General features: G+C 39.9%; 1 protein-coding gene across 1 annotated transcript in view; it reads left to right on the plus strand.

The window, feature by feature from the left end:
• ADGRB3 (adhesion G protein-coupled receptor B3) overlaps positions 1–27,209 on the plus strand; it is a 616,281-nt gene that overhangs the window by 336,181 nt on the left and 252,891 nt on the right. Inside the window, exon 12 of the mRNA XM_077811605.1 lies at positions 26,154–26,300. Coding sequence (XP_077667731.1) covers positions 26,154–26,300 — 147 coding nt within the window. The remainder of the gene's footprint in view (positions 1–26,153; positions 26,301–27,209) is intronic.

Below are 27,209 nucleotides of genomic sequence, written 5' to 3' on the forward strand. Positions count from 1 at the left end.
AAACAATACCTCCTCCCACCCCACTGTCCTGCTGGTAATAGCTTATCTAAAGTAATCTTCAGGTTAGGCCATTTCCAGCACAAATCCAGGTTTTCTCACCCTCCACCCCCCCACACAAATTCACTCTCCTGCTGGTGATAGCCCATCCAAAGTGACAACTCTTTACACAATGTGCATGATAATCAAGTTAGGCCATTTCCTGCACAAATCCAGGTTCTCTCACTCCCTCACCCCCCTCCAAAAACCCACCCCCATACACACACAAACTCACTCTCCTGCTGGTAATAGCTCATCCAAACTGACCACTCTCCAAGTTTAAATCCAAGTTAAACCAGAACATCCTGGGGGGGGGGTAGGAAAAAACAAGAGGAAATAGGCTACCTTGCATAATGACTTAGCCACTCCCAGTCTCTATTTAAGCCTAAATTAATAGTATCCAATTTGCAAATGAATTCCAATTCAGCAGTTTCTCGCTGGAGTCTGGATTTGAAGTTATTTTGTTTTAAGATAGCGACCTTCATGTCTGTGATTGCGTGACCAGAGAGATTGAAGTGTTCTCCGACTGGTTTATGAATGTTATAATTCTTGACATCTGATTTGTGTCCATTTATTCTTTTACGTAGAGACTGTCCAGTTTGACCAATGTACATGGCAGAGGGGCATTGCTGGCACATGATGGCATAAATCACATTGGTGGATGTGCAGGTGAACGAGCCTCTGATAGTGTGGCTGATGTTATTAGGCCCTGTGATGGTGTCCCCTGAATAGATATGTGGGCACAATTGGCAACGGGCTTTGTTGCAAGGATAAGTTCCTGAGTTAGTGGTTCTGTTGTGTGGTATGTGGTTGTTGGTGAGTATTTGCTTCAGGTTGCGGGGCTGTCTGTAGGCAAGGACTGGCCTGTCTCCCAAGATTTGTGAGAGTGTTGGGTCATCCTTTAGGATAGGTTGTAGATCCTTAATAATGCGTTGGAGGGGTTTTAGTTGGAGGCCGAAGGTGACGGCTAGTGGCGTTCTGTTATTTTCTTTGTTAGGCCTGTCCTGTAGTAGGTAACTTCTGGGAACTCTTCTGGCTCTATCAATCTGTTTCTTTACTTCCACAGGTGGGTATTGTAGTTGTAAGAAAGCTTGACAGAGATCTTGTAGGTGTTTGTCTCTGTCTGAGGGGTTGGAGCAAATGCGGTTGTATCGCAGAGCTTGGCTGTAGACGATGGATCGTGTGGTGTGGTCAGGGTGAAAGCTGGAGGCATGCAGGTAGGAATAGCGGTCAGTAGGTTTCCGGTATAGGGTGGTGTTTATGTGACCATTGTTTATTAGCACTGTAGTGTCCAGGAAGTGGATCTCTTGTGTGGACTGGACCAGGCTGAGGTTGGTGGTGGGATGGAAATTGTTGAAATCATGGTGGAATTCCTCAAGGGCTTCTTTTCCATGGGTCCAGATGATGAAGATGTCATCAATATAGCGCAAGTAGAGTAGGGGCTTTAGGGGACGAGAGCTGAGGAAGCGTTGTTCTAAATCAGCCATAAAAATGTTGGCATACTGTGGGGCCATGCGGGTACCCATAGCAGTGCCGCTGATCTGAAGGTATACATTGTCCCCAAATGTGAAATAGTTATGGGTAAGGACAAAGTCACAAAGTTCAGCCACCAGGTTAGCCGTGACATTATCGGGGATAGTGTTCCTGACGGCTTGTAGTCCATCTTTGTGTGGAATGTTGGTGTAGAGGGCTTCTACATCCATAGTGGCCAGGATGGTGTTATCAGGAAGATCACCGATGGATTGAAGTTTCCTCAGGAAGTCAGTGGTGTCTCGAAGGTAGCTGGGAGTGCTGGTAGCGTAGGGCCTGAGGAGGGAGTCTACATAGCCAGACAATCCTGCTGTCAGGGTGCCAATGCCTGAAATGATGGGGCGCCCAGGAGTTCCAGGTTTATGGATCTTGGGTAGTAGATAGAAGATCCCAGGTCGGGGTTCCAGGGGTGTGTCTGTGCGGATTTGATCTTGTGCTTTTTCAGGAAGTTTCTTGAGCAAATGCTGTAGTTGCTTTTGGTAACTCTCAGTGGGATCATAGGGTAATGGCTTGTAGAAACTCGTGTTGGAGAGCTGCCGAGCAGCCTTTTGTTATATTCCGACCTATTCATGATGACAACAGCACCTCCTTTGTCAGCCTTTTTGATTATGATGTCAGAGTTGTTTCTGAGAAGACTAACACGGCTGTTACTCTGAAACCTGGACTTTTACTGAGAGTGTTGGTGGTTGTCTTATACCCACCAATAAATGGTCATTTAAGAAATGAATCAACACAGGATAAACACCAATCATAATTTTTACAAGATGAGGTGGATCAATTTTGTAGGAAAACAATTTTCTGGAGCTTCATTGCACTGCTCATACTTCTGAATAAGAGTAAAGATCAACAGATTAATTGCTTTCTTTGACATAAAAGGGGAGAGATCAGATGGGGGCTATTTAAGCAGCTGCAGCTGAAAAACTATATTTAACAAGTGTGCTCACAATAACATTTTGGAGAATTAGCACTGAAACCTGAGAAGTTTATCTGTGCAAAGAATTAGTTATAAGCAATATAAATTGTTCTAAATTTGCATTTTGAAGTTTCAAACAGCTGTGAGACAGTCTAGGAAGTCATTTTAAATATTAGTAAGATTGGTCATTGGTCCATCATTAGTGAGGATGCTAAAGTTTACCAAGATCAATGGACGATACAGAAAAAAAAACTATTTTTTTTTTTATTTTTCTGGAGAGAAGGAAAGTGTTTGGAGTATGGGTTGTGATTTAGATGACTACTGCATTAAAGCAAGTCTTTATTGCTACTCCATTCCCTATCAGGCAACCAGGGCAGATGGTTTCAGCTTCTTTGTTCTTTATCACCTTTGTTTCTCTTTGCTGTTTTGCATTGATATCTGCCATGACACATTGAATCTCAGTCCAAAGGGTTAGATTAGGCAAGATACTTCTTCTGAATTTGATCCCACTACTATTCCATGGACCAATAAACAAACATTGACCCCAATCAGTGGGAGTGCTGGTTTAAGTTGTTGAGTTTAGTGTGTGGGAGTGGGTTGGTGCTGGTGGCCTGTGATACACAGGACGTCATACTAGATGATCCCGTTGTCCTTTCTGGCCTTAAACTCTGTGACTCTATAAGACTTTAATGGGTTTTGCATTGGGCTCATAATTAACAGATTTCCTATCCCCTTTTCATTTCTGTATTTCAGACAGGTCACCAAAATAATTTATAGAATGGGGAACAGGAAGCTCAAAGACTTGCTTGATCCCCTTAGTCAATGTTATATTACTAGGCTAGCCAACCCAAGCTAACATGAGTCCTACTAGCACAGGTAACAATACCAGTGAACACAGCAGTGCAGGCTTCAGAGTGGGCTAGCTAGCCAAGAACATGCCCAGAGTCCATGCTGTGCTTGTAGTACTGAAGACCTTTGTTTTTCTCCCCAGTCAGCCAGATCATCCAGTAGGACTTATCCAGGCGAATTGACCCCATAATGGCTGGTTCACTGTTCAGATTGTTAAACCCATTCAGTTTCAATGGGTTGTAATCATTAGCCTTGTGGATGTCTCTCCCCTGTGGGTGAGGTTTGTTGAAAATTGTCTTAAGTATAATGAGCTCCCTTTTTTAGTCCAACATGCAATCTTAGACCTCAAGCATATAAATTATGCTTCAGATACAAATCATACTATGCAATTAATACAGACACTTACACCCATATATCATCACACGTCACTTTCCTGGAAGTTCCATACGGTTGCAAAATTCCAATGAAACAACGCTATGTGTACTCCTAATGGGGTAGACTAGGCCCAAAGGTCCCTCACTGGAGGCCTCAGAGTTCTGCCACACCCATCCAGGGAAGGAGCAGTGGAGAGGTCCTCCAAGCACACTAGAGTGGCTGCAGGGGAAGCAGCCAATAAGGCCCAGGAGGGCCATATAAAAGGAGCTGCAGAGCAGAGCAGTAGTCAGTTCCTGCTTGGAGCAGGAGAAGAAAGGACTGTAGGTCTGGCTGCCTGGAAGAGCAGCAGGGCCATGGATGGTTTTCTAGAAGGGAGCATTGAGGGAGCTCCTGGCTGGTTGCTAGGACTGAGTAGGGCCTGAGCCTGGGGAGAGCTGAAGGAAGATAGTGTCTCTAGGGAGGAAGCTCTGGGGATACAGCCCCATACCAGGGATGGACTACTTCAAGACCAAAACTCATGGAGGGCAAGAGAGAGACACCACCATAGGGATACTGAGATAGGCCCTGGTGGACTGTATGCCCCAGAAGGGGTTTGTGCTGGTTAACGTGCAGACAGTATACCCAACCAGAGCGCTGTGTCACTGACAAACCCACCTGAGAACCGCTGAAAGGGGTCACCAGAACTAAAGAATGCAGTCACACCCAGCCAGAAGGGGGCACTTGCAAGAGGTGGATGAAAAACCTGTAACACCATTACAGAAAAAATTCAGCCAATACCACTGGTCTCAGATCCTTGGCAGTTATCTCAGAAAAACCTCGTCTTCTGTATTTCCATTGTGAGTTTTACAGGAATCAGAAGTTAAGGTTGTTAGCTTTTATATAAGCACTGCAGTGGGTTGAAGGTTTGTTATTTTTGGTATAGCAAACTGTAATCGTTTCCTGTGTTAAGTATTTCTACATTCAGATATTCATTATTCCATAATCATTAGCATAATCACACTCATCTTACTCATCAAAACACTTCTGCAAAGGAAAAATAAGGAAATGTTGCATAGTTTTGTAGTGAGAATATTTATTACCCAGCCAAGCATAAAAATACAGATCGTCTTCTCAGGCTTCTTCCTTTACCAGTAACAAGTAAAATATAGGTACTTATTAAGCAATGGGTAATTAACAGTTTTTTAATATATTCATCCACTGAACTTTGGATAAATGGATTAATTTGACCAATAGATTTAGATCCTTTGAGATTTTCTTTCTGGTGTCAAATGTTCATTTTAAAAGTGACTCATTTTACCTGAGATCTCAGTTGCTAACAGTCTTTAGGGGGTGGGATTTTTCCCCTCACTTTCCTAAAACTATATGATCTGTGATCCTGAATAAATAAGACTGTCAGAGCAGTGGAGAGAATTACTAATTATCTAAACCAGGGATCGGCAACCTTTGGCACACAGCCCATCAGGAAAATCCGCTGGCAGGCTGAGCCGGGTTTGTTTATCTGCAGCATCCACAGGTTTGGCCAATCGCAGCTCCTACTGGTCACGGTTCGCCATTCCAGGCCAATGCGGGCTGTGGGAAGCAGCAGTCAGCACATCCCTTGGCCCACACCGCTTCCCGCAGCCCCCATTGGCCTGGAACGGCGAACCGTGACCAGTAGGAGCTGCGATTGGCCAAACCTGTGGATGCTGCAGATAAACAAACCAGCTCAGCCTGCCAGCGGATTTCCCTGATGGGCTGCATGCCAAAGGTTGCCAATCTCTGATCTAAACTTACCATAGCTGGAGAAAAAGAATGTCTAAAACTAGGGAAACTGCTATAAAAATCTTAAACAAGCAACCACCAAAATTGCAGAGATATAGCTAATTTAGTTCTGCCACTGTATCCTATATAATGGACACAATTCAGCAGTTAGCCAAAATAATAAACAGTGCAAGAAAGGCTAAGAGAAGAATCTAAATAAACTAACTTATCAGTATTTTAAGATGGCTTCCATGTGAAGCTTGGATGATCTAACAGGTGTTATCCTTCTCTAACTTCTCTAAAAAAATTGGGGACAATAAAAATGAGGGCACTTGGCCTTTGTTGAAATGGATCTTTTAATGGCCCACAGTTGGACAGGGGTTTACCGGTACCAGTGAGAATTTGGAAACCAGTATGCTTAGTGCGCAGTCATTTATTTTTGAGAGAGAATTACGCAAGCAGTTAAGGTTACACGGTATACATTCTTTTCAATAAGCATCAGTTCCCCAAGCATAAACCTTCAGTAACTATGTTGGCCTGACACATTCTCCTGATTGGCAAACAAAGCAGATATATCTACCAGCTCTAGATGGAGACTACTTCTTTTTCTTCTTTCCCCTCTCAGGCACTTGGTCTGTCCCTTGAAGCAGGGCCTTGGTCACCCTGATGACCTCTGGTTCTACGGTCCCTTGAGGTGGGATCTCAGTTACTGATGACTTCTGTCTCACAGTCTCAAACCTCTTTGGATATTAATTGGGGAATTGATCTGATCTCATTCAACTTGTTTTGCATTTATATACCTTTTTTTTCTCAAAGGAGTCACATGTTCCAGAAATATGCCTTGTAGTCATTTATTACTGGTTTTCTTCATAATTTTGAAAGGGATTGCAAAGCGGACACACAGACAGACCAAAGCTTTGTCATCATTTACCGTCTCATAAATCATTCACTCTTAGCATGCGTTTATCCAAAAAGGGTCATGGTTTGCCGTGTCACCAAGCTCACTGATCGCATGATCTTACATGCTCTTTACTTTGTGAGCGGGTTCTCTGCTGATATATTCCAAAGTTCAGGCTTAAAACACACACACCCATTGAGCCGTTGTTAACCATTCCAGTGCAATTTCAGCACCTCCAGTAGTATTCCACTCCATTTATCTAATGCTAAGAGAATCCTTCTCCCAGAATCCTTTAGCAGGTTAGGACATACCAAGCCATACCAAACTCATGCTTGCCACATTCATTCATATCAATCACAGCAATTCATAATAATTTGGCACCGTCTCAACAGTCTTCAGTCTAATCAAAAGAATAACTGACCTCATGATAGAAGGCAATGTCTCCAGGATTTTAATGTAAATTATCATTTATAGCACCTAAGTATATCTGTTTTAGTTTCTTTATATCATTCCTTCAGTTTCTGCTTCAATAAGGTCTGTTGAAACATTGTTTATATATCCCTTTGTTCCTGAGTAATTAAAAGTCAAGGTGTTCTAAAATAATCACCTGTTTTATGAGAGGCCAGATTTTAACAGGTGCCTTAATTGCTGCCTTGAGAAATGGAAGGTCTGGGTTTATTTACTCATTTGTCCCAGACTGCTACAGCTTCAGCTTCACAGAATATCACATCAACAGCTTCACAGAATTACGCTGGACTCAGAGGGATAGGAATTAGGGGACTACATTGGTTGCCTCAAGTTGATGTGATAAAGAAGACACCCAAGAGATGATGATAATGGTTTTATATGCAATAATGCCTAGTAAGCCCCACTCCATTTAGTGAGGTAGTAAACAAAGACATAACAGAAAGACGGTCCCTTCCCAAAAAGCTTACAATTTAACATGATGAAGTATATAAGATGTTTTAGTGCCATTCATAAATCTCCCATTCTGTGTACTTCTAATGTACCTATCACCATGGTGTCTAGGCATATCTATGATATTAAAACTATGATGTAGAACTATTATCTAAGAAATTAGATAAAACTGTGAATCAGACCAGCCATTTAGTCATACATTACTAATACAGAGAAGATTCACTAGAACATTTTTATATCAAATTTGCAACTAGGGACTGTTTAATTAATGACAAATATAGTAGTAAAGCTATTTCCATAGGTAGCAGGACACAATACATATTTTAAACATACCAAACCAGGTCCTCAGCTGCTGTAATTACATGTAGTTCCACTGAAATGTGTGATTTACATCCAGTTGAAGATGTGGCCTACCATCTGTTAAAGTTGTTAATTTAGCATCATAGTCTGCCTTAAATAAATAAAATCCATCTAGTATAAAAGATAAACTGACCTACTGCTGTTGAAAGAAAAGTACTTTTAGCACATTATCTCCTCTGACGACTGTAGATTTTAATCCTAAATGACTGTACATTTCTTGTTTCCCTTTTTCACACTGCAGAATCTAAACATAACTATTGTGTTAACAAACTGACTGAACAACTTTCAGTTTTTGTTAATTCTTTGGCGATTTTTAATTGCTCTGTATTATCAGATTAAGAAGAGAAGTCGTCTGTAGTTAATAAATGATTAATCATTGATTTGGTACTGAAAATATAAGAAATATTTGAGATTAAACTTCAAAGTCCTATGAACATTTTGGTTCTCAAATTAAATTAGAGAAGGAGAGAGAGACTTCTTTTTAAAATGTGAATATTTGCGTTCTGAGTTAATTTTCAGGAACTATCCTGAGCCAATTGCTGACCTTACATACACTTATTGAGAGTAACAGGAAGTAGGGAAGTTGCTCAGGTGTAACTGTGACTGAGGGAATAATATGTAATATTGCCAACCCCAATAAATGAATCAGGCCACCCAAAATTCATGACATTGGCTTACAGATCATAAGGTTTAAATATATAAATATGGGTTATTTTTATTAGCCTTCTGGTTTCCAAGCCTTTCCAGCAAATTCACCTTACGTTTATTTCCCTCAGCCAGGACTTTTAAGATGCTTTTAAATTGTTCTGTCCTCAGTGTAAAGGGGCCTGAGTTGGGGTGAGGATTTGTGAAATGGAGCTAAGACTTTTCCCACAAGGGTAAATACAGAAACTCCAGGAGGTGCTCTGTAAGAGAATCCCCTTGGACTTTTCCGTTGCCTGAGTCCCCTTTGGGGGATTTAAAGTGACAGGAAGTAATCTGTCCCATTGAAAATATAGGATGAATTAACAGTAAGGTTTTGTACTTCGGCTGTGATGTCATCTACATTAGTTAATACATACCAGTATTAATGATCTGCATACTTTTGGTGAGATATTGTTATTAAAATTATTTCATACATCCTGATGCTCTCTTCCACCTAATCAAGAAGTGAGCTCTGTCGGTAGAGATGGGTCAGAAAAGACTGAATGGAGAGTAGCATGTCTGTGACATTCCCCAGGATTGTCCCATCTCCCCCTGGCCAGGCCCTGTTGTGTTGGAACTTGGTTGGAGAGTAGCTGATATCTATGGCATGCTCTCCAAAAGAGTCTAGAAATATTCAGAGGGTTATCGTCACATAAATTAAAGCTGTCCCATGCAGCATTCACTTCCTGATCATACGTGCACAAAACGCTTCTCTCAGGTGGAGCAGAGGAATGGAGAGAAACTATCAAAGATAGCAGGACAGGGAAAGCAGGACAGCCCCTCAGTAAGGTTGGATCTTCAGGGTGTAGTGGTCAGGTAATCTGCCATCTCTGAACACTCCAAACCTTCCCCCTACACCCCCCCTCCCCCCGAGGGGAAGTTATCAGAAATTCTGTAACATGAACCTCAGTGTGTTCCTTGGGCCCTCTGTCCCCTTCTTAGCTTTGACCACAGGAGGATAAAATCTGTTGATAAAGATTAAAAGCAGTGGATCATTATGCCTTTAGGCATCTTTGATTGTTCATTGTGGAAGCATAGAGTGAATGTCCTTTCTTGCTCATTTCATTCTGAAAATCACATTGCTGTGTGGGTAATAAAAAAAAAACATTCTCCAATCAACAATTCACAAAGAACAATTAATTTCTGTGACGTGACTGACATTTAAGTTTACCAAATTTAGCTTATACCTGATTTTTGGATGAGTAGTTCTGCTACTAAAAAGTATGGCTGGTCATTGTATGTTGTTTCAACTATTTTACATGCACGGTTCTATTTAGAATTCATTTTCAGATGTTAAAAATGTAGATATCAATTCTGAAATAAATTTAAGTGATCTTGACTGCACATCAGCAGGATAAGGAGTTCAAATTCTAAACTAATTTCGCTGCTTAGCATTACTATTCAATGGAAGAAGTACAAAGAGTTTGAAATGCTTGATTAATATTTATGATCTTTTAAAATTATTATATTCCACCAAAGAGTGTGAGGGGGGAGGATTCAGTTCAAACTGGGAGGAGAGGTAGATACTCTGGACGGTAGGGATAACTTACAGAGGGACCTAGACAAATTAGAGGATTGGGCCAAAAGAAATCTGATGAGGTTCAACAGGGACAATCTTTTCTCTTCTGTAAGACAAGGTTCAACAAGGACAGAGTCCTGCACTTAGGACGGAAGAATCCCATGCACCGCTACAGACGAGGGAATGAATGGCTAGGCAGCAGTTCCACAGAAAAGGACTTAGGAGTTACAGTGGAGGAGAAGCTGGATATGAGTCAACAGTGTGCCATTGTTGCCAAGAAGGCCAATGGCATTTTGGGATGTATAAGTAGGGGCATTGCCAGCAGATCGAGGGACGTGATCATTCCCCTCTATTCGAGATTGGTGAGGCCTCATCTGGAGTACTGTGTCCAGTTTTGGGCCCCACACTACAAGAAGGATGTGGAAAAATTGGAAAACATCCAGTGGAGGGCAACAAAAATGATTAGGGGACTGGAACACATGACTTAATAGGAGAGGCTGAGGGAACTGGGATTGTTTAGTCTGCGGAAGCGAAGAATGAGGGGGGATTTGATAGCTGCTTTCAACTACCTGAAAGGGGGTTTCAAAGAGGATGGATCTAGACTGTTCTCAGTGGTAGCAGACGACAGAACAAGGAGTAATGGTCTCAAATTGCAGTGGGGGAGGTTTAGGTTGGATATTAGGAAAAACTTTTTCACTAGGAGGGTGGTGAAACACTGGAATGTGTTACCTAGGGAGGTGGTGGAATCTCCTTCCTTAGAAGTTTTTAAGATCAGGCTTGACAAAGCCCTGGCTGGGATGCTTTAGTTGGAGATTGGTCCTGCTTTGAGCAGGGGGTTGGACTAGATGACCTCCTGAGGACCCTTCCAACCCTGATATTCTATGATTCTATGATTCTGTGAATTATTTTCTGAATTTACTTTTTGTCTTTGCATGCGTTTGAAATATACATTTAGGGTTTTCTTCTGAAAACTGGAAGAGTCAGGAGTTGAGTAATTAATCTTTTCTCTTCTGTAAGACATGTATCTGCGTGTACTCTGTACACTTTATTGCAATATTTTCCTCTGTTAAGAATTTAAAAAGCTCACAATTTATTCTTCCATTCTTTTATTCTTACAGTATTGTTAATGTGTTTTAGATCCCTTTACAAAAGAGTGTATTACTAATCTGTCTCACACTTACAATTGTATAGAACCATTTTTTTTTCATATTTCCTAACATATTTTCTATTGATATCAGGAGCTACTGGGTCCAGTTCTCTTTGAGTCATTCAGCACTCCCTGTGCTCTCCCTACCCTCCAGCCATGCCCCTTTCAGCACCAACCCCCTTTTGACACTGTTTGGAACTGGGAATTGAAACCTTCCTCCCCGTTGGCTGAATGATCAGGTCATTACCCTAGTCCTGACTCAGCCCTATTTGAAAACAATGTTCAGCTTCTTTCTTTCTGAGACATGCTTCATGAGTATCTTCAGCTTAAATATCTGCCTCCAAATCCAATTATCTTAAATAGAAGCCAACTTTATTTACGAAATACTAAAAGTAAAATAAAGACATGAAATTAAAATTTGCCACAAAATATATTCTAATTTAGCGAGTCACTATCCAAAAGTATATAAAACCAGGCCTCATACCTTAGTTAGCAGTTATTTTTTAAGGGCCAAATTCTCCTCTGACTTATACCTAATTCAGCTCCATTGTCTGCAGTGGAGTTTTGTGAAAAGCAAGTCAAGAGTAATAACGATTGAACATATTACACAATGGCCAGTCATTTCTATGGAGTCACCCAAAGTCAGCTGTTCTCCACCAGGTGATCTCTTTGTACCAGGTGAGACTCTACAAATAGTCATCTTTCCATAGATGCTAGAGCTAAGAGTGCTGGGAGTGCTGTCACACCCCCTGGCTTGAAACAGTAATAACAACCCAAATACATGGTTTCCGCTTTCAGCACCCCCACTATAAAAAATGTTTCAGCACCACTGCCCCTTTCCTTTTGTGAGATGAGAGTTTTACCTAGTTTAATACGCTATTGTGGAATGATCCGAATCTTGAGTCAATCCAGAGTAGTGCAATTTATTTCTTCTTGTTAAAAAAAACAAGCTTGATTAGATTAACTCTTCCACAAAACTGATTTTCTTCCTTATGTTTGCTTATGCTAAGTTCTTGTCTCTTCCTATGTTAATGTTTATGTGGATGTTGGTGTGCATTATGAACAACAAAGTTTTTCTCTACTTCCAATTAATTCTTTGCTCTAAGGAGTGCAACTAGCATGTTGTCTTAGCACATACACATAAAGTCTCATTCACTCACAGAAGACATTCAGCATCTTTTGAGAATGCTTCATTACCATGCAAATGGAATCAGTCCCCGTGCAAGTTACATAGCATGATTTATAGAACTCAAATATTTAAACCATCAAGATTTAATTAGCAGGTACAATTTATAACAGGATTGGGCTAGACCCCATCCACCATATCAGGGACTTCTATTATTGCAAAAAGACATTGCTTTGGAATAATGTCAGATAGCTGGATAGCCTTACACTGACCCTTAACTTTATACCTTTGTTGTTCAGTTTAGTAATGTTTTTTTTTTATGAATGTTTGCCACTGGAGTGCAGTTAGCTTTAGTTTCCAGTAAAGTACCATTTAGATGCTTTGGGATTAGAAACAAAAAAAAAATTTAGTACATCAAAAATATTGTATAAAAGCAACAGTACAGTAAAAACCACGTTCAACAGAGAACAAAAAATAGCAACTTAAGGCTCAGAAGCAATTTCATTCCAACATTCTGTAAAATCCTGTTTATTAGGTAGCAATACTATAATCAAGATGTAATGGGAAAAAAAGACAAACTATGATGACACTTTTTGATTGTCCAATGCCAAAGGGAATTATTTGTATTAGGAAAGCCACCTGCTGTATGATTGTCCAATCTCAAAGGGAATGATTCATACAGGAAAGCCACCTGGATTGTGGTTATAATTGGCAAATAGTCAAATACTGTAGAATGGCATAAATTCATTTATTCTGACTACATAAAAGTGCTGACAGTGTAGACGATAATGATTGCAAAGATGTCGGGTAAGTAAAACTGGGCTCAGATTTAGATTTGATGTTTTATTTTTCAGAGCAAAAATGTGGGTTATTTTGCAATAAAACTGACAGAAATTTTCAGTAAAATAACTACTTCCAACCTCCAGTTTTCATAGGCTTAATAATAATCAGCTAGCTCTCTGTTGTTCTGAATAGCATTCTAAACTTCAGGAAAAAATTGTAGAGTGATCTTATAAAATAGATCTTTCAGAAAATAACATTTTGAAAAATTTCAAGAACAAATGATTTAGGGTGAATGTTCTCATCTCAGGTGTGCTGCATAAATGGCTACTTCACTTGGTTTCAGTACAGAATTGTCCTTCTCTAGAACATTCCATATTCCAGAAAGGGATTCGCTCTGTCTGAGCAATGCATTCACTTTTGGGCCAGTATTTCCGAGAAATAGGGCTTTTTTGTTGCAGTGAACCCCTACTCTCAATTTGTCTGTTACAGGGTGTGAGCGACGTAACGGATGTGCCAAATTCCAATAATAAAAAAGCAAAATAATCTCTGTGGTGGAATAGCTGTAGTGGATAGTTCAGTTAGATGCACTGAAGAGATGGTAGATGGGTATGCTATGTTTGTATGCTGCACATATCTCTGCTAATGGAAAGGCTGAAAAGCAGAACATTGGCAATTAAGAACTGGAATCCAAGATGGCAATTTGTGACAGGTTTATTCTGCATACTGTCTGTCTCGTGAAAATGTGTCCTTATCCTCAGATCAGTACACTGAAGTCCCTCAGCATGGAGACTCTCTGAAACACAGAATAGTCTCTGGAAATGCAGCACCTCACTAATACTCCAAACAGATCAGCTGGGAATCAGAAGCGTGTGAGCTGATGACACATCGTGTGTGTAGAATGCCATGTCGTTTTTTATTGAAAGATGTTGAAATAAGAAAAATGTATCAAAATAGTACTTCTGCAATAACTCTTTTCATTTGTTCCTCTCTACAGAATGGTTTCCGTAACATTAATTTGTATTGGCCCCCTTCTGTTTCTGCTCTCTCTCTCTCTCTTTTGAGATGGACTGATCAGAGCTGAACTGAACATTTTATTCAAAGTGAGATTGCACCATTGACATATATAATGACAAATGGTATTCTTCTCCTTCTTCTCTGTAGGCCCAAATGTCTAGTTAGTCTGTTTTACCAACTCTGTGCATTGCAGTTGTTTTATTAAATTGTACATAATAACACTTAACATCTTCTCCTTAGTTAATTTAGAACCCAGCAATGTGTACTAATTATTCTTTCTAAATACTATTATTTACTAGTTGCATTGTGGTAATGCCTAAATGTCCCAGTTAGGGAGTGGGGCCCCACTATGCTATGCACTACACACATAACCTAAATAAACAATGTGCATTACCTTTGAAATTAGATTTCCGGTGCCTTAGGATAACATTTGTTGAGAATCCCTTAGTGAATCTTAATCCATTTTATCTCCCCTCTTGAAAACATACAATTAGACATGTCTCCAAGTAAACAAAAGCATTTGTTATAAATGTGTGGGAGGAAGGATGAAGTTGGGGTTTAAAACAGGACCAAGACTGAGTATCAGAGGGGTAGCTGTGTTAGTCTATATCCACAAAAACAACAAGGAGTCCGGTGGCACCTTTAAAGCTAACAGATTTATTTAGGCATAAGCTTTTTTACCCACGAAAGCTTATGCCCAAATAAATCTGTTAGTCTTTAAGGTGCCACCAGACCAAGACTGAGAAGATCTGGGTTTCTCTTCATAGTTCTGCCCAAGATTTATTGAGTGTGAACTTGACCAAGTCACTTTACCTCTCTGTGCTTTGGTTTACCCATCAGTAAAATAAGGGTGATAATTACCTGTCTTATAGGGACTCTGTGTTTTTATTAACTGTTGTATGCAAAGTGCTTTGAGATCATAGGATGGCTGGTACCATGCAAATGCAAAGTATTATTTCATTATTATTAACAGCGATGAGCAGAGCACCTGCCCCCATCCTCATTGCCTCATTGGACTAGACAGCCGCCAGTCCAGAGCTCAAGATCCTAGTAGCATTAACTCCCCCACCAAATATGGAGCAGAGCAGCCTGTCAATGACCAGCAGCCCCAAGATACCACTCTCACCATCAAACATCAGCAGCCAAAGCAAAGGGAGAAACCCTTCACAAGCCCAGCCTCCTGACATCACCTAAAACAAACTGCTGTGCATGTTTATGTCCTGGATATCTCTTCACCTCCTCTATCACAGCTCATGTCCCCTTTTGTTGCTATTCCTTGCCATCACGCACCACCTCTCCCTTGCTCCTTCCTTCCTCACACCCTTCCTGCTTGCCACACTTCCTATGCCACCATTTCTGCCCTCCCCGTCTTTGACCTTTTTGTTTTGCTGAACTCCCTCACCACCATGTCACCACTGCCCCGTACTCCTCCAGCTCCAAATGTTCCCCCAGCCCTCCTTTCCTCAGAAAAGGGTATAATAATCGTTATCATAAGAACAGCTGTACTGGGTCAGACCAAAGGTCCATCTAGCCTAGTATCCTGTCTTCCAACAGTGGCCAATGCCAGGTGCCCTAGAGGGAATGAACAGAACAGGTAATCATCAAGTGATCCATCCCCTGTTGCTCATTCCCAGCTTCTGGCAAACAGACCATCCCTGTCCATCCTGGCTAATAGCCATTGATGGACCAATCCTCCATGAACCTACCTTCTTCTTTTTTGAACCCTGTTATCATCACTAGTTTTGTTCAACACCATAGCTATTTTAGAAATAAATCGTTAGTGCCAGGATACATGCACAACAAATCTAAGGAATGATGATTTTATCACTGTAACCCTGATCTTCCTATCCACCCAAGGTGCCCTTGTCCATACACTGTAAGACATTGGGAATGGGAAAAGTGGCCTATTATTTGTCTGCATGATGCTCAGCATGTTTTTGGGTGCTCTGTAAATAAAAACATCTTCTGCTGTTAACATTTTATTTAAGATGTACCTCATTTTGCTTACAATATTGCTCCTTAAACCATGCACCTCATTTCAAGACTAGAACATACAAATTAAGTTTTTGTTTGATCTGAACAGAACCATACATAAATGGATACTTTTAAACTTCAGTTTGCAAATAATCTCTCATTAAAATGATAAATATTAAGTACTTACTGACTGCTTTACTGTTCTTTTAATCTGCCCAACATTCTGTGATGTAGATAGGAAGTAACTTGCAAATGGGAAAAGGGATGCAGTGAAGTTAAGTGACTTGCCCAAGGCCACAGAAGAAGTCAGTGTCTGGGCCAGGATTTAAACTCAGCAATTCCTGATGCCAAGTTCTGTGTTTAAACTTGTAGAACACAATTTCTCTCTGTCTCTCTCCATCCAGTAGAGTCAGTTCATGGGCCTTAAAAGCAAGATTCTTTGTGACATGCATTCCTAGGAGCCTTGTACATGGACTATAGTGAATACACCATTCCTTTACTGAAAAGGAAAATTCAGTTCCTGTTTCCATGCTAAATTTGTAGCATGAGCACAGAGTTGAGATGGGTAACTAAAGGCACGAAATTTGGATCTGGATCCAGATATCAAACTTTCAAAATTTCTGGGTTGTTTCAATTGGGAATTCAGCCTATTATGAAAGTCTGGGCCATGTGCAATCATTGGTTCAGGATCTGTATAGATACAGGATTTGGGTCTATCAGACACATGGGAATTATTCATGCTAATTACTTCTTTTAAAAAATATAACATTACCTTCATTTTAGTCTGTTTGTAGTTTAATACCTGTATCTAAAAATACCTGATAATATCATTTCAGATGATGATGGAGTTGTTCATCAGTAAAATCCAGATCCATTTGTGAGCCTTCTCTTCCTTTACTCTTCTCTCTGGGCAATATCATGTTTTCTATGGATTCCATGTTGATAATTTCCAAATATATGTTTCCACCACAGACCCCGTGCTCTCTGCATCTTTGCCTGTATCTTTCCACTATATCATCCTGTTGACTGGATGACCAGTCAACACCTTAACCCTGATGAATGTGCATATCATTTTTCTTCCAAAACCCTTCCTCCTTCTCCCTTTCCTTGATGACTACCTCAAAGTCGTTTTTGGCTCCACTCTCTCCTTCTCTGTTCACATCCAGGCAATTGCTACATCTTGCTGCTGCTTCCCTTTGAGTTCTTTCATTCCTCAGGCCCCCATTACCAAGACTTTAATCCATATTCTAATCCTCACCCATTTATTGAAAACTCTTGCTCTCTGGCCTCTCTCTCTCTGCAGTTTATCCAAAATGCAACTGTCAGGATCCTTTTCCTGTCCTCCTGCTCTAATCATGGGTATGTCTACACTACCAGCCAAATCGGCAGCCAGCAATCGATCCAGTGGTGGTCGATTTATCGCTTCTTGTCTAGACGTGATAAATTGACCCCCCGAGCGCTCTCCCGTTGATTCCTGTACTCCTCTGCCGCAACAGGTGCAGGCAGAGTCAACAAGGGAGCGGCAGCAGTCGACTCACCACAGTGAAGATACCGCGGTGAGCAGATCTAAGTATGTTGACTTCAGCTACGTTATTCATATAGCTGAAGTTGCGCAACTTAGATCGATCCCCCCGTAGTGTAGACCAGGCCCATGTCTCCCACCACCTGGCTCCACAGTTGCCAACTTTCACACAGTAAATAAGCACCCAATTTTCACAATAAGCCAAAAATCAAGCTAATCCCATTTCAAAACAAGGCCAAAACAAGCCAATCCCTAAGAACCCCAACACTCTGTGTGACAAGATCCCTTCGGCGTGCAGTCTGGGACCTTAGTGGGCCCACTGTGCACCTCTGACTCTCTCCCACCCCTGGCCCCTGCTTGCCCCTCATTGCCCCTGCTTGCCGGGAGCCGATCAAAAAAAGATGCAACAAGCTACGACAAACAACAAGCTACAAGCCAAACAAGCAACAAGCTATAAACCAACAGCTAGCCAACAAGCAAATCATAAGTCAGTTAAGCCAAAAACAAGCCCAATTTCTGTGTGTTTTGTTTGGCATATCTGCCTGGCTCCCTTCCTTTTGTCTATAAAGTTCAAGCTCTTCTTAAATGTCAAGGCATTCTAGGGTCCTACACCAACCTAAATATTAGACATTGCTTCCTCCCTAAGATTTCTCCTCTCTCCCTGAGAGCTGCCTTGGGGCCCCATGCTGAAAGGTGCTCAACCCCATGAACTCCTTATAATTGCAGTGAGAATTGAGAGCACCCAGCACTCTTGGAAACACACAGCTCATTGTAAGATTGGGCCCCAGGACTTTTTTTTTATTCTATTTTTGCCTTTACCATGGCTCCTTGCACATAGAAAAACCTTCCTCTTAATGTACGACAGGCCCCCATTCACTCCTTAACTCAGAAGCTTCCTTCAGGAAGCACTTCACCAGCCATGAAGATACATCCCTTTGTGATTGCCTGCATGGAGCTTGTTTGTATGTAATGAGTTTATTATACTGTATATTCTTCATGCTCATGCCTTAAACTTGTGAGTTGGAAAAGAGAGGATGTTCTTTGTATGTCACATTGACCAGCAGTGAAGAGCCATATTCACCTTATGGGGAGCATAAATGATTAATGATTGTTCCCCCCAAAAATGCTGATATTATTTTTCTAAGTATCTGAAGTGAGTTAAAGGGCTATGCAGCAGCAACAGCGTCTGGAACATAACGTTTAGCTGTGTTGCCGTGACCATTTGTACGTCACTAAACTTCCTCAGAGATTGAGATTTAATAGTTTCCATCTTTTAACATCATCTTCTATTTTTCAAACAATAAAACTTCTATTGTCTATAACAACCTTAGCCTATAATTAGTTTAATTTTAAGATAAGATACATTTATAATTTTCCACTTTGTTGTCCTTGAACAAAAGACAGAGATTTGGAGAGAAAGGGAGGATTTACGATTTTGTCCAATTGATTTTATGACCTAGTACCTTGCCAAGGTTATTTTTGATCTCCAGATTTTTCATCAGAACAAATGTGGGGTCTTTAACCACTAAGAGAATGCAGCTACAATGAACTGTCAGTTTGCCAGTCTTCTCAAATGAATGCATTTCTGAGCTGTTCCTAATAAATAGCATAGAATAGAATAGCTTGATTCTGTTGGATCACTAAAGCACACACAGAAAGAAAGGGACATGCTTGCCATATAGCCTGTGAAAATGTATTTAGTTTAATTATATGAATAATAGCAAGAATTCCAGAATTTCTTAAATGTATCCTTATCACTGCCTTAAGTTGTGTTGCCTTTTAACCTGAGCTAAATGTTATACCTACCATATTATCGCTGTGCCAGTATATTGCTGACATGTGTTATAGTCATGTTTAGCTGTGGGCAACTATGTGACCTTTCATGTGTGTTAATTATTCTTCACTATAGCGGTTTGTAAGTACAAAGTCAAATTGAGCCCTCTAAGTCTATGGTTCTCATCTCTGTGATATGTATGTTGTTTTACCTAGAGGTAGGCATCAGGCATCTTTCATCCCCATCTTTCATCCCCATCATCATCAGCCATCTTTCATCCCTCTAGAGAGCTCAGTACTGAAGTATTCACAGAGCACATGTATGGTGCTTTCTTAAGAAATTTTCTCTGATTGGGATATCGTTAAGCATCATACTGATGTGTTCACCAGAATAAAATTACACTCTCCCATTGCTGTATTGGCTGTTCGGTACTAACAGCAATAAGAAGTTTCTTCTTCTTAGTCATGAAGGGTTCAGTATGGCATTTAAGGCACAGCTCTGTTGGCTATCGAGCCCCTGAAGTAGAATTCCTCCCAGAATTCTCCTGCACTCAGAGGGATTCCATCTCACCCACTCTTAGTCCCCCTTGGCCAATGCACAGGGGTGAAGGACTTTGTCTCTGGAAGTTCTCTACACCTACCCATGGCCTATGGGATGTCTTGTTCCAAGGATTGCACTTTGGGATAACATTTGTGAGGCACTACTGCTCAGGGACACCAGGAGTGGGCAAAGATCTCTTATTGCCCTCCCCTCCTTGCATTCTCATGGAGCTTCAGGGTGTATGTCATGTCTTCTTGCTTTAGAACCAGACTATGTGTGGATACTCATAAAGAGTAGATTTGTGGGAAAAAAAGGTGATTTTTTTTTAACATAAACTCATTGCTGACCATAGATGAACTTTAAATACAACATGGAATACTACACTGTATACTGTATACTGTGTGAGATTTCATCTTGTGTGCACTGTTCAAGCACTAGGTTCCATCACACCTCAATCCGTCTGATATATATGACTTCATGATATTTGGGGCAATCTCGGGCGGAATTATTTTTGTGATATTCTTTATGATAAATGGTTTGTGACTTTGGTCCTCAATTATTACTGGTATAGAACATGAACTGACAAAAGTCACAGTCTAGATAATGTATGAATTAGCTGAAGATTTCTGAAAGCTGCAACTATGGCACAGTTGACTGGACTAAACCTTGTTACCCTGAATTTTCCACTGCCACACTAGTAGCCTATTATGTGTTTCACTGTTTTGACATTAATCTTGAAGTGGACATTGGCATGGGATAATTCAAACAATTTTCAATATGATCAGGTAATCTGTTTGAGATGGAATCTGTGAAGAGTATAAGAGGGAACTACACACATGGCAGGTACATGGCTAGTGAGCCTTGTTATAATGTTATTATGTTACATGTGAATAGATGGAGTATGAAAGTGTTTATCTGATGAGTCAATTAATTGTGAACCATGAACACACACATGTGCAAAAGTACCCCAAATAGGTGACTCTCTGTAACTACAGATTACACATCGATCATGTCAAGGGATCAGGCCCTGCCATAAGCAAATCTGCATGAATAAAATTTGACAAGCACATGAGGAGGATTTCAAAGGGGATCACTAGAACTACTGGTATGCAGAGATCCATAACATATCCAGAGATCCACAAATGGTCTCACCGAGAAGAGGATTTCACCATTACAGATTATCATATAATGCCTTTAAAATGAAAGGTTTGGATTGGGAAGCTAAGTGGATACGGTAAATCTGCTATGAATATCATCTTTAATATACCCATTTGGCTTTTTGATGATGTGCTAAAGAGGACTTTGCTCCCTGTATATCCAGGGGAGCTGAGTGGAATGAGCTTATGCATTCAGCAAAGGAAGTAAGAGCTTACATGAGAGGTCAGCAGAATAATTCTAAAATTTATAAATATGTTTCCAGCTGAGGCATATTTATTTCTAATACAGACATTTCTTTTACATGAAAAAATCTGGAAAGAAATATACACATTTGATGTTCTGAAGTTTAATGCAATAGTGCTTTTATATGTTGTATACTGAACATGTGTTGATGGCAGATCTATTAATTTTTCCTTAGAAAATATGCATGGATACTTACAGGGAGCAACACCCTTGAACTGAGAAAACAAAACCAATTGGTATTATCAACTCAGGTTTGTTGAATGCAGAAAAAAAACATATATCTAGTATGCAGTAGGTGAGCAAGTCAGGAAGGGGCAGGAAAAGAGGAATGATGGAAGAACTTTACATAACACTTTCTTCCAGTTTTGCTTATTCTTAAAAGCAAAATGTAGAAAATTTCCTGGAAAGTTTTGGTTCTCAAACTACTATGAAGCTGCTACCCCCAGGCAAAAGCCCCACACAGGTCTAGTTTGAGAACCAGTTTGGTACTCAAACAGCAGATGAGCAAAGCTCGTCCTGAATTTAGCGCTAATTTAGAGTAATATATTTGGAAAGACAGCATCTTCTTTTTAATATATTGTACAGGGCAGATGTATACTTTACTTCAGCCTCAGTATATTGTTACCTTTGTTTAGCTATTTTTGACTGTGCTCATCTATTTATATTAGTATTGTAAAGTGAACCCTCTTCTGTGTGGGTGAAATTCACCCCTGTGTCTTGATAAAGTACAAAGCTGTGCACTACTAAAATCTCTCAAGCTCTGATATGGGAGTTAAATGAAACTTAAGAATTGTACAGACCTTGTGCTGGCCTTCTACACATGAGTAAAATTTAGCTAGGCATTTTCCCTCATTAAATATACTGTGTCAATGCACCAATGCATTGTAGAATGATGAGCCCCTAGTCTCCTCTAATTTATTCCTGTGTAAAACAGTGGAATTGAGAAGAGAATTAGGCCCAATGTTCTCCGCTCTGTTTAAAAAGTAATAACAGCTGCAGAATTCAGAACCAGATTTCAAACATCCCATCCAGAGGAATTTAGATCTGGGGCTTTGTTGTCCGCCCCTGGGAGAGCTAGGGACCAATTTGGAAATTTTGATCTCGATCCAGGTTTAGATTCTGAATTCTGCTGCTGAAAGTTGAGGTTGTAGTGTGGGTCCATGAGAAGAATTCCTTAGATCAGGAGTTCTGAACCTTTTTCTTTCTGAGGCCTCCTCCCACCCCCAAACATGCTATAAAGACTCCACGGCCCACCTGTGCCGCAATAACTGGCTTTCTGCATATAAAAGCCAGGGTGGCGTTAGGGGGTAGCAAGCAGGGATCTGGGCTTCAGCCTCATGTAGTGGGACTTCAGCTTTCTGCCCTGGGTTCCAGCAAATTTAATGCTGGCCCTGCTTACAGGCCCCCCTGAAACCTGCTTGAGGCCCTCTAAGGGGCCCCGGACCCCTGGTTGAGAACTACTGCCTTAGACTATCTCTGTAGCATGACCGAAGGATTTGAGTCCCCTGCTCGCTTGCACATAACTGTGCTAGCTTAATGAGAGCTAGCACAAGTATAATTAGCAATGTTGCCATGATAGCACAGGTGGACCCAGCAGAGGCACGGCTTATCTGTGCCAATTATATACCCGCCTAAAACTGATGCCTAACATGGGGGTATGTAAGTATTATATTTACAAACCAAAATAACATTAAAGCACTGGGAAACAGACCATTATAAAAGAATGGACCACATCATTAACAGAAAAATCTTTGTGTGAGAGAGCAGTGTGTACCGTAGATTATAACATGCATAAACTATAGTGAGGACTTCTCATATTGTAAGTTAAATTATTGTTACTCAAGCCAGTGCTCCCATATTTTTGTTCTTCTGGGACCCAGATCTTTTTTCTTTTGTTCTACCTTCTTTTCTTTTTTTTCCTTCTTATTTGTTGTGTAATTTTTTACTAAACTTTTTGTTGAATATTATAACTATTTGGGACGGTACATAATTGTTGTTGTATTTCTTGGGCATTTTTGTACATTTTTACCACTCTATATAAGTGCAAGAAAAATACTTCAGAGTGTCTCTGAATTTCCTTTGGTGTCATTTTTTTGTTTTGTTTTATAAGCTTGGCATTTGGGTCATGAGGTTTTGTTCTGGTGATTAAAAAAAACATGTTACTTTTGTTCCTACTGAACAGAGTGCTGAAGTCAGAAAATTTGGATATAAAAGTATGTGGAAATTGCAGCACTAAATAATTCAGGTGCCAATAGCTGGAGCATCATTCCTAATGCAAGTATAGCATACAGAGAACACAATAAAATAGAATGAATCAAATGTCATTCTGTTTTATTCTCTGTGTAGGATACTTATATAAGGAAACGACATTTGAGTTCCTGGCATGTGAATGACCTGGCACCTGAATTATATGCAGGCTTTCCTAAATGCCCCTCTGATTTCAACACTCACATCACAGTAAACAGTTATTTTTTATGCTGCAGATTAAAATTGAGTCTGAGAACACTGAAGCATCATTTCACAATGGAAATGCAGCCGGTCGTGCTCCAGATCTCTGTGATGAGTCACATATTAATATTCAATGTGAATGAAATTTAGATTTGGAATTAAAGTATGATGTACCGCAGTGCTGAAGATTTGTTACTGTACAGAAAGTGGTGCCCCTTTATGTATCCTGCTGGTATCTTAATAGGGACTGAACTAAGGCCGCTGTCCAGATTTGAGTGAACTATGTTCCCACATCTCCGTTATCATAGCTGACATTAATGGACACACATTGTTTGTAGTCTCAGCAAAGTGGCTAAAGAATGACAGGGCTTGGTGTGATCTGACCATCTACACTGATCCCTAGAAGTAATCCTTTCAGACAGGGCTGTGGCCTGTTCATAGTTGAGCTTGCATGGCTGTTGCCTGCTTTCTGGCTAAGCAGAGAATTTTATTCTCCAGAGTATAGATCTGGCAACTTTCACAAAATTAAACTGAGAGCTTTTTGTGTGGTTGGTTTTTATTTTTAGGGAAAGAACAAATGGTCTAAACCACATGTAGGATTATTTTGTATTATGAAAGCCATTAACTGAATGTTTAACTTGTGTATTATTAACCGCTTATCCTTAATGGCTGTTTTGGAGCCTTCATGTCTGAGAAGTGCTTAGGTATCATGATAGTGGGCTGAGTTAAAAATATATAGATAGAATCCAAAGAAATATAGTCCTAGACCCTTAACATTTCACCACTTCTAAAATGATTTTCTGTCCTGCAGAATGAACTCCATTGGATAACATTGATTTCCTGTTTTGTTTTGTTTATCTGAAGAATGAGGAACAGTCTTCCTGATGTACAGATGAAACAGTGTAACTTCAGAATGATAGACAGACAGATACTCTGTGACTACAATGAAAATACGTGCTAAGCAGTCTGAACATGTTAATTGTATTATATGTATTTACTTTTGGAAATAGTTTATTCCGGAAACTAAATAAACGTGGTTTTACATTGGTTCTCTGTAAATAAAACTCTCTAATTAGGCTCCAATAACCAGGAAAATGTTCTTTATACAACATTAATGTACTTAATATTGGAATTATAAAAGCATGTGAAAAACATGCAATCCATTTCATGCTCTAGTAATTCTGAAATACCTGAAATCTACCTTCTCCCCATGACACACAAGCACACATGCCAACCAAAATTTGACAAGGAAACACATTCCTCTTGGGCTGTGAATTTATATCCCAAATTGTAACCTAGAGATTATTTTAACTGTCGCAATAAACCCCAGTGATAGTTTTATAACAGAGAGCCCAGAAGAGCCTTGAGTACAACCTCACTAATGTGAGGCTCTAATACATAATCACTCTAATTTGGAACTAAGAACCAGTTGTCAAATAATACATTTGTGGAGCTAGTAGTAGAAGTGTTAACTTATTTTTTCTTTAAAATGAAATCCACTTATGAGATGCTTAATAGTTTCCTATTTTTATTTTGCGGCTGTGATTGTCTTTCTCTTTAACCCCTCTATAAAACACTTGCGGTGAAATCATTATGCAAATCACAGACTTGACCTCATGTGCAAATTGCACCAACTCTGTTATCCCTGTCATAAATTAATTAGGAAAAGCATTGCACAAGAAATGCTTATCAACATGGTTTACCTTAGGCATGGAGCTACCTCCAAACAGATTGCTTATCATCTCTCTGAATGTGCATAAAGACTTGCATCACTGTCAGCTGAGTACAATTTGCCTGAATCTCACTAGACACTGACAGTGTTGCCATGGAGTTGCACTCAGATTTCAAGGCAAAGATAAAACCGATTTCTAGATAAAAAAATGAGTTAAAAATGGAAAGAAAACTAACATGGGTAAACAAAATTCCAAATTGCCTATTTTAAGGTTTGTGTCTTTCTTTCTGTTCAGCTGAGTGAAGTTATGTATATTTAGTCGTGGATTTTTAGTTTAAAAAACCCATACAATAAATATTTCATGGTGAGGAACTGTTGTTTTAAGGGAAGCTGATCATGTGGTATATTTTGTTATTCTGCTTTGTAGGAAACAACACTGGCTTGTAGTATGTGAATCTCTTTAATGGGTCTGTCTCCAGATATTTTTGTGCCCATGCAGGGGATAGAGGAACTGTTATTGCTTCATTAGCCTGATTCTAGCCGTTATATCTCCCAGAGCAATTTGCAGCATCCTCTTCCTTGTCCTATCACATTTAATAATTTCAGAATTTGCTCTGAAGGCACAGCTCAGATATGTGCTTACATGTGAATTTCAGGGTATGAGCCAGCACATTCAATAATCCTTGTTAAGAGAGTTAACATAAACCTGGCTGACAAGTGATAGAATCAATGCCATAACATTAATCCACTGTAGAACTATCTAATAAATTGAAAATAAAGTGTGTGGTCCCAGTTAATATCCTTATAAATTTTCATTTTATTTGAAATACATTATTGTACATTTTTGTTACTACTTTACTGTTATGACCTCTTAATAATGCTTTGAAGTGTAAAACACGTTTTATTTGATTTTATGATTTCTCTTAATAGTGGCTAGCATTCAGAAGCTTCCTGCAGCATCTGTTCTAACAGACATCAATTTCCCAATGAAAGGAAGAAAAGGAATGGTTGATTGGGCACGAAATTCAGAAGACAGGGTTGTCATTCCAAAAAATATCTTCACTCCTATGTCATCAGGTAAAGAAGTATTCAAGTATTATATTTTATTAGAGAATAAGTGTTTATTTAACAGTTAGACTGAGGAAACTGGGAAGCATGGACTCATCAGGCTAGTACTTAAAGTACCAGTGCTTTTGCTAACCATCTCTAAAATGAGTATTGTAATAATAATAAAAATACTTACCCAGCATTAAATATATGTGGTGAATCTTAATTAATGTAGGTAAAGAACTTTCAGGTTCTTGGACAAAAGGTCCTGTAGAAGTGCAAAGTATTTGCGTCATTGTATTGCCAATATTTTCAATATTCAGTATTACTACATATCAGGCAAAATCTTGGGATCCAACTATTCTGCACAGCGCTTTCCTTGCAAACGTACGGTTATAGTTGACTTAAAGCTATTCTATGCATTGCCCTGGTCCTATAGTCGCTGTGATAGCAGTGCCAATCTTCCATCCTAAAGGCTGATCTGACTTGTACTGGCTAATCCTCCCCAGAGTAGTTACACATGTTTTAGGTCCAATATATACTAGTGGTGCGGTGCAAATAAGCCACATGGGAGCATCTGCCCCCTTCATATTAAAAATGTCCTCTAAAGATGGTTTCTCTGGATATATCAGAATGAAGATAAATACACTGAAAAGCACTGACAAAGTTTACTACATACTGATGTATCTTATCAAAGAGCAATTTTAAGTGGATGATGGGATGGATTACCTGTTCTGTTCATTTCCTCTGAAGCACCTGACATTGGCCAGTTTCAGAAGACAGGATACTGGGCTACATGGACCTTTGGTCTGACCCAGTGTGGCCATTCTTATGTCTGATATGTTCTAATATTATAAACAGAGCTCTGCACAATATATTTCACAACGATGATGATTAGGGCCTTACCAAATTCACGGTCCATTTTCGTAAATTTCACAG

Source organism: Eretmochelys imbricata, chromosome 3 (assembly GCF_965152235.1).
Source record: "Eretmochelys imbricata isolate rEreImb1 chromosome 3, rEreImb1.hap1, whole genome shotgun sequence".
NCBI lineage: Eukaryota > Metazoa > Chordata > Testudines > Cheloniidae > Eretmochelys > Eretmochelys imbricata.